The sequence below is a fragment of the Pteropus alecto genome, unplaced genomic scaffold (assembly GCF_000325575.1).
Source record: "Pteropus alecto unplaced genomic scaffold, ASM32557v1 scaffold39, whole genome shotgun sequence".
Taxonomy (NCBI): Eukaryota; Metazoa; Chordata; class Mammalia; order Chiroptera; family Pteropodidae; genus Pteropus; species Pteropus alecto.
The window spans coordinates 14,138,044-14,145,504 of NW_006443568.1; the positions used below are offsets into that span (position 1 = coordinate 14,138,044).

General features: G+C 48.7%; 1 protein-coding gene across 1 annotated transcript in view; it reads left to right on the forward strand.

Annotated features, from left to right (window-relative positions):
- The window catches only part of CAPZB (capping actin protein of muscle Z-line subunit beta), a 125,586-nt gene that overhangs the window by 81,487 nt on the left and 36,638 nt on the right, over positions 1-7,461 (forward strand). Inside the window, exon 3 of the mRNA XM_006924500.2 lies at positions 3,470-3,591. Within this exon, the coding sequence (XP_006924562.1) occupies positions 3,470-3,591 (122 nt within the window). The remainder of the gene's footprint in view (positions 1-3,469; positions 3,592-7,461) is intronic.

Genomic DNA, 7,461 nt, shown 5'->3' on the forward strand with positions numbered 1-7,461 from the left:
ATGGAGGGAGGAGCTTTGTGACTAGAGAAGGAAAGCCTGGCTGGGTAGGTAGGTGGCAGAAGTGGCTGTGATGACAGCTGGTATCACAGATCAGCCTCTTGCACTGTTGTCTTAGTCAGGTTTGTCTGCGCTTTGAAGGACATGAGTTACAAAGTGGTAGTGGAGTCCCTTCCAGTCCTTTGATCTCATCTACGTGGACACACGGGACAGCCTGGATCCCATTTTCAAGACCACTGGCTGCTGTGTTTTCTTAAATTTCACAGGCCAGAAGCAGTTAAAAAACAAACAATAAACCTATCATTTCATAAAAGGATATCTTAAATTCCCCCCCCCAAAAGGCATTCGCCAAATAAAGGGTGGCTATGTTTAATCATATGAAGAACTTAATGTCATTTAGATTACATAATGTCTCTCTGTACCTGAAGTATCTTCGCTGAAGAAGTGAGACTCATCACAGAGCGGCAGCAATCAGCTGGCATGGCTCACTTACTGTGTTCATGGTGTGGCTAGTTAGAGCAGAGGCTGGAACCCAGGCCCTTGGTTCTCAGTCTTGCCACTGGTGCTCCGGGAGCTCATATATTAATAAAAATGCCAGGACTTTAATGAAAACTCCAGTTCTTTTTGTCTAGTGCTTTTCCACCACATTACGGTTCATATTTGCAAATGATTTAAAAATAAAGCCAGTTGGTGTTTAGGAGCCTCCATGTTGTAAAACTCACCCCTCCCTCCCAAATACATGGAGCACTTGCTATGCCTTAGGCACCGGGGATGCAACCACAAAGGAGGTCGAGGTCCCTGCCCAGTAAAGTCTAAACGCTAGTGAGGGAGACAGAGGAAAAATAAAATTTCAGTATAATTGCTAAGAAGAAATCATTCCAATTCTTTTGATCTGTGGATTAACCTCTGGATAGGAGTGGAGTCACACCCATTTTATTACCAAACTGAATTATCTCGTAAGCTCTCCTGTGTTGGAGGACTTAGCTGCCAGCAACGTGACTGGTGGGAAAGGAGAAGCAGGTGGCTCCCGGCGGAGCTGGAGTTAAGAAGAACTGGGTTCTCAGGGGTCCGTTTTTCTCCAGTGCCTGAAGCAAGGTGGTGAATTATGGTGTGATCTAAGCTGATCATCTAAGAATAAGGGACAGCGGGTGATATTGAATACAAAGGAAGGAAACGGGTATGAATGTATCAGCTGCTAATGTGCATGCTTTCCCCTATGCTGGGCACTACACTGAAGACCGATGCATTATCTCATGTAATCTGCAAAATCACAGTGGGTTGGCTTTTATCATCCCTACCTTACAGGTGAGGAGGTCCAGTCTTAGAGAAATAAAACAACTTAACCAGGGACATAAGTCCAGGAAGTCTAATTTCAGAGCCTGCTTTCTTAGTCTCTACCATAATCCAGGGTAAATTGGGCCATTAATGTCAGGGCCTTAACCAGTTAGAATGGGTTCTAGACAAAAGTCAGGGCCCAACAGGTAAGCCAAGGCAGCAGCCAACGGAATAAATAGTGACGCTTAGGGAAGGACCGGGGCATGATAGGCAGGTACATGGGGTCCTTGGGGCCATTTTCACTGGCCCAGCAACAGGAAAGCAAGCCCACTTCCAGATGCCAGCTATTTTGGGTGGAAGCTTTTAAAATCTTCCTTGCCTTGGCCAGGACTTTCTTCCAGGCTCTGGATATCCATAGCTGAGCAGGGGTGGGGATGGGAAAATAGTTATTTCCACCAGAGTGTGCCTTTGGCATGCACTGTTCTTCCTCTTAGCTGTTTCTTAAACCAGTGTCACAGGCAGAAGGGGAGATGCCTATCTCTGCTGTTTGTTTGCTGCGCGGGCCTTGGGCACCTTAATGACTCCGAGTCTCACTTCTCAAACCTGTAAAATGGGGTTAATACGTAACGACTTCACAGGATGAGAGTGAGCTTAGAGTAGACGATATGCCGATATAAAGGGCCTACCTAGCCTAGCGCATGATATACCGTAGATCCTTGGAGATGGCGGGGGGTGGGGGGCGCTGATACAATCACCACCAAAACTAACTGAAAATAGCCCCACTTGAGAATAAAAATAGCCCTATTTTTGTTTCTGTCTGCCTGTAGAGAGGGGCACACAGGAGAGTTTTGCATGGAGAAGGGATTCTGAAAATAACCAGGCTGTATCCAGGGGTTAGCAGTGAGTATGTCTCTTGGGGGCTGGATGACTGAGCCTGCTCCATGTATAAGGAAGGAGTCATTTCACAAGAACAGGCCCATAATTCTGGCAGGGTACCAAGGGCCAGAATTGATGTGAGCTACAGAACAAGGGAACCGCCTTATGGTTGTGCCAGACAGGGCCTTCCCTACAAGCTGAGTTCTGAAGGACCCGAGGGGTCAGCAGAGGTGCCTGGGGAAGCCGACGAGGCTGGGTAGTCCCTGAGGTGGCAGTGTCTTTCCATCCGTCCATCTCTCCAATGGTGGCAGGGTCTTCCGGAGGGACACGGAACTGCTGTAGCTGTCAGCTCCCCTGCCGAGCTGCTCTTCTGGGTGTCCTTGCCACATGATTTAACTTTTCCATTTGGAAGGGTTATTGGTGCAGTTGGCAGCCACTTGCCTGCTAAACGATATGGTGGGGCCTCCATAAACCCAGGCCCATGAAACGAATAAGTCAGCACATTGAAAATATAGCATGGAAGTGACTCAAGCCTGAAGGAATCCAATTTTTGAAAGCGCTGCCATCCCTTCCTGGAATATTTTGGTGGAAACTGATGTTTGATTTGGGAGGAGAAGGCCAGCAGCCTGGTTACTAGCAGGGCCTTGTGTCACATTCGGCAGCATTCACTGTAGGAGCCAGCCCTGGCTGCCCCAGACCAAGGGGTCTTCCTCCTCAGTGAGGCGGCCCCGGGTGGGTCACCCTGAGACTAGCTAGCTGGAGCTTCGCACTGTGGGAAGCTGCTGTGATGCTCCCGTTGCAGCAGGTAAGGTTGACTGTACAAGCCAACCTGGTAATGCTTGGCCGGGGGCCCGGAAGGTGTTGGAAACCCCGCCCAGCGTGGGAGCCTGCGCGAGTTCTCTGCCGGGGGCCAGTTACTCTTCTCAGAGCTCTGTGGATCCCATGTATTTTGAATGTTTACCTTCTTCTCAGGACTTCAGCTTATAGTTTGCCCACCAGAGACCAATACCAAGCATATACACACTTAAATGTACTAGACCACCCTGGCGACCAGGTAATTAAAGCTGCACGCAGATTTGGACGGAAAACTGTGTTGGAAATCACGCTCCGCTGTAATCCAAGAACAAGTTTCTTTATAGAGGGACACAGTTGGTGTCAGACACATGTGGAAAAGAAAAGAACAGGCCCATAATTCTGGCAGGGTACCAAGGGCCAGATGTTAAATATGTTGACCGTGATCTGGCCGCAGTTGCCATGAGCCAGCCTCGATCGGATGTGTTTTTTTAACCCCTGTTTCTGCCTTTTTCTTTCTCTCTGCCAGGTTCCCAGTCTATGTGAAGATCTCCTGTCTTCTGTTGACCAGCCACTGAAAATCGCCAGAGACAAGGTGGTGGGAAAGGATTACCTTTTGTGTGACTACAACAGAGATGGGGACTCCTATAGGTGAGCACCTGCTGCAGCAGCACGGGGACCGCCAAACAGGCCGACAGCCCTTCAGCCTTCTTTACATTTGTCCTTCTGCTAGTCCGTCCTCCCTCTCTTCCTCCCGCCTTCTTTTCCTTTCATGCAGCCACCCCATAGATGTTATGGAGTGTCTCCAATAAGCACTGGAAATTGAACGGTGAACAAAAGGCCCTGCACTGGTGAAGCCTACAGTCTAATGGGAGGGGTGTTATTACAGAACAATGAGCTGTTTCATTGTAATTCATTAAGTCCTTCAAAGGGCGGAGTAACAAGGTGTGGACGTAACGGAGATCCTGAGCACAGGGAGTGCTTGCGAGGTTAAGGAACATTTCAGTGCAGCCTTGTCAAACAAATACACATCTCTCCTTTCTCTCTCCATCACTACGCTGAGGGCTGTAAATAATTAAGTTGACTTAGTCCCTACTCTGGGCGATCACTTGGTTTAGAACACGAGATGTACCCAGTAGCTGATTACTGTATGATGTAATTCAAACAGCCAGTGCCAAGCTTATTTGGGATTTGAGGGTAGCATAGAAGAGACCATGGTTGACTCCAGGAGGACTTCCTGAAGGAAGTGATGTCTGAGCTAGTTTTTTAAGGGTGTCTAGGAGTTCTTCCTATCAAAAAAGATTGGGACTCCCTAAAGCAGTCTAGAATTTCTGCGACGGATTGCTATAGTCAGTGCCTTGAAGAATGGTGGAGGAACGCAGTCTTTTTTAGGTTTATTTAGGGCCTACAGAACCTGGGCTGAGTGTTGAAGCTTCAGCCTAATGCTCTTTTTTGGGAGCGGGGTCAAGGTCAGAGAAGTGAAATAGGAAGAACTGTCTGGAGTCAGCGGACATGGGCTCCAAACCAGCACTGCCTGCTGTAGCAGTGGGGACTTCGACAAACGTATTATCTTTGGTCTTTAAGTTTTCTCACATAGAGAAAAATGGATATACTAGTATTCATTCTTTAAACAGCATGCTCAGTAACATCTTTCTATAGACATGTACTGCATACGCCAGGCCCTATTCTAAGTTGCTCATCTGTGGAGCTTATATCCTAGTGAGAAAGCCAGATAATGAGCAAATGTATAAATGACATAGACTGTGAAAGTGAATAAAGAAAATAGAAAGGACGGTGGAGATGGGACGGATAGACAGAGAAGGCTCTTCTGTTAGAGGGAATGTTTGAAACGAGATTTAAGGATGGAAAAAGTTCAGTCCTGATGGAAAAAGTTAGGTCTGAGAGAAGCATGTCATGGGTGCAAAGGCCCTGGGTAGAGCTGAGCTGGTCGGGATCGAGCCCGTGGGAAGGCCAGAGAGAGAGCAGTGAGGGGCCGAGGAGGGTGGGAGATGAGGTCAAAGGCGTGGCGGGGGCAGAGTGTGCAGGGCCTTGAAGGCCTGCTTGCGGGTAATGAGACAAAGCACAGAGTTATTGAAAAAATTAAAAGGAACAACACGAAGTGCTAAATAGCACAGAACTTGATGTAAATAACAAAGATTTAATTAATACTGACATTTTGAAGAGACTATAGACAATTGTTTTATAATCATGTCCCTTTTCTAGCTTCAGATCGAAGTTAGGTAGAGATTGTATTTTGCCCTAATCCAGGCCAGACTGGAGACTAGAACAGAGATGGTGAACAGTAGTCAGATTTGAGTAAGTTTTGAAAGTTGAGTCAGCAGCATTTGTAGGTAGGTGGGGTGTGAAGGGTGGCTGCAGGGCTTTGGGCCCGAGCAGCTAGAAGATGGGTGGGTCACTGTTTACTGAAGCGAAGAAGACTTGGAGTTGCTGGTTTGGGGACATAGTAAGCTCAGGATGCCATTAGATGAAAGTGGAGATGCCAGTAGGCTGTGGAGAGGCTAGAGGTCTAGGTGGCAATGGGGATGCAGGTGTGGGAGTCCCCGGCGTGGAGGTGGTGAGGCAGCCCTGAGGTGGAGTACTTCAGCCTTGAAGGACCAGTCACTATATAGGTCGTGGGCATAGGGCCAGGTCCATTCCTCACTGGGAGCCTCCGGGGAAGTGAGTGCGCTGGCCCTTCGAGAGAGATCCACGAGGTGCTAAGTGGTCCGACAGACCAGGGAACACATCACCATAGGAAGCAGCCTCGCCAGGCACAGGGCTCAGAGGAGGCTTCCTGGAAGAGGTGATCCTTTAGCTGAGTCTTTCTTAATCAGTGTTGTCATTACGTTTCTTTTTTCTGCCTGAAAACCCCAGCTTTCTTGTGTAAGGCAGCTGTTCCCCACCAGCCTGTGGAAGGCTTAGATCATTTCCACATCAATGGCAAGGCCAGGCTTCCCCAGGGACCTGGTACCTGTCCACCTCCAGACCTCCCTGCCAACTCCCGCCTGCGTTCCTCAGGCACCAAAGAGGGGCCTGGGGGACCTCAGCTGGGGTGTCAGGGCACAGGACTTTTCTCCTCTCTTTCCCCTTCTTGATATAAAACTTCAAGGTCTTCTGATTTTCTCCACACATTTCCATCCTAACTGTGTTTGATCGTTTGCTTAAATAAGATCCTTATGGTGTGACCGTTGCCAGCAGCACTGTTTGAAACCTGTTAGCTGAAACAAAAAGCATTCTCTGAGGGAAATGAAAGGCCTGACTTTTGAAATCTAAGTGTTCCTGTCCATCTGTCTTTTTTCAAATGGCCTCCATTTAAGCTCTTAACTGTATTCTGAGTGCCCCTTCCACTAAGAATATTCTGGGTAATGTTATGATTTTTCCCCCAGCTACAATTACCCCGGCTCCAGGACTGACGGCTTGAAATGCTGTCGTCTGTGAGCCAGGAGAAATGTGAGTTACAGGCTTCTTGAAAATTCCAGGCCCCCAGTCTGCAAGTGAGATGGGCTCTTGTGTCTAATCAGGTCGCCTTTAAATGAAAGCCAGTGGGGCAGGTCTTCCAGGCCCACAGGAAGGCGGCGGCCGCAAAACCGTGGAGACGAAGGACGTTACCTGAGTGTGCCGAGGAGACTCTCAAAGGGAGCACATAGGGGAAGGGGAGTGTGGCTTCTTGCTCTCAGATTCTTTTCCACTCCGTTTGGCAAGTGGAAGTGCCAGGCCTAGTTTACAGCTAGTGGAGGTAACTGCACTTCTTGGCTGCGTCTTTGTCCCTGTGTCTCGGGAAAGGCCGCATCCGAAAAGGCAAAAACGGTGCTCCATCTCTTGGTTTGGAGGACCACCAGCAGACAGAATGCCTGTGGGTCCGTCCTTCCCCACCCCGTGCTGTAAGTCACCAGCCCTGACTGCACACGAGCTCTGTGCTGAGTACTCGGGCATGAAGGCAAATGGCACAGCCTCCCTTCTCAAAGTTCTCCTGTAGTCTAGAGCGAGGGAAGGGTATGAATATGACAGCTGTAAGGACTGACATGTATATGGGAGAGAGGGGACGGGGAAAGGGGAATAGTTACTTTTGCTTTGGGGGTGGTGCTGTACAAGAATTAATTTATTCTTTGAACAACCCTTTTTTAAAATGAGTATGTGGTTGAGTGCCAGGCACTGTACTCGGTGCCGAGCAAACGGCGGCGAACAAGATAGAATACTCTTGCCTTCTTTGAGCTTAGGTTCTGGAGTTGGCTGTCTAAATTTCAGCCCCTCAGGTTGCAGTAGCTGCGAGTACTCAGTAGCCACGTGAAGCTAGTGGCTGCTGTTTTGGACAAAGCAAATATAGCACATTCGTGCTATCATGGGATTGGCCAGACACGTCAGCCCGTGCGTGGGGAAGGAGGGGCCTTCCCGCCTTACTGATGAGGATGCCTGGTGGGACACCGGTTACCAAGAAGGGAAATGTTTGTGTACAGACTTTGTTAAAACTGGGGTTCAGAAGACAATGATCCCTTTTCCTTAACATCCATCCCAGATTGAAAG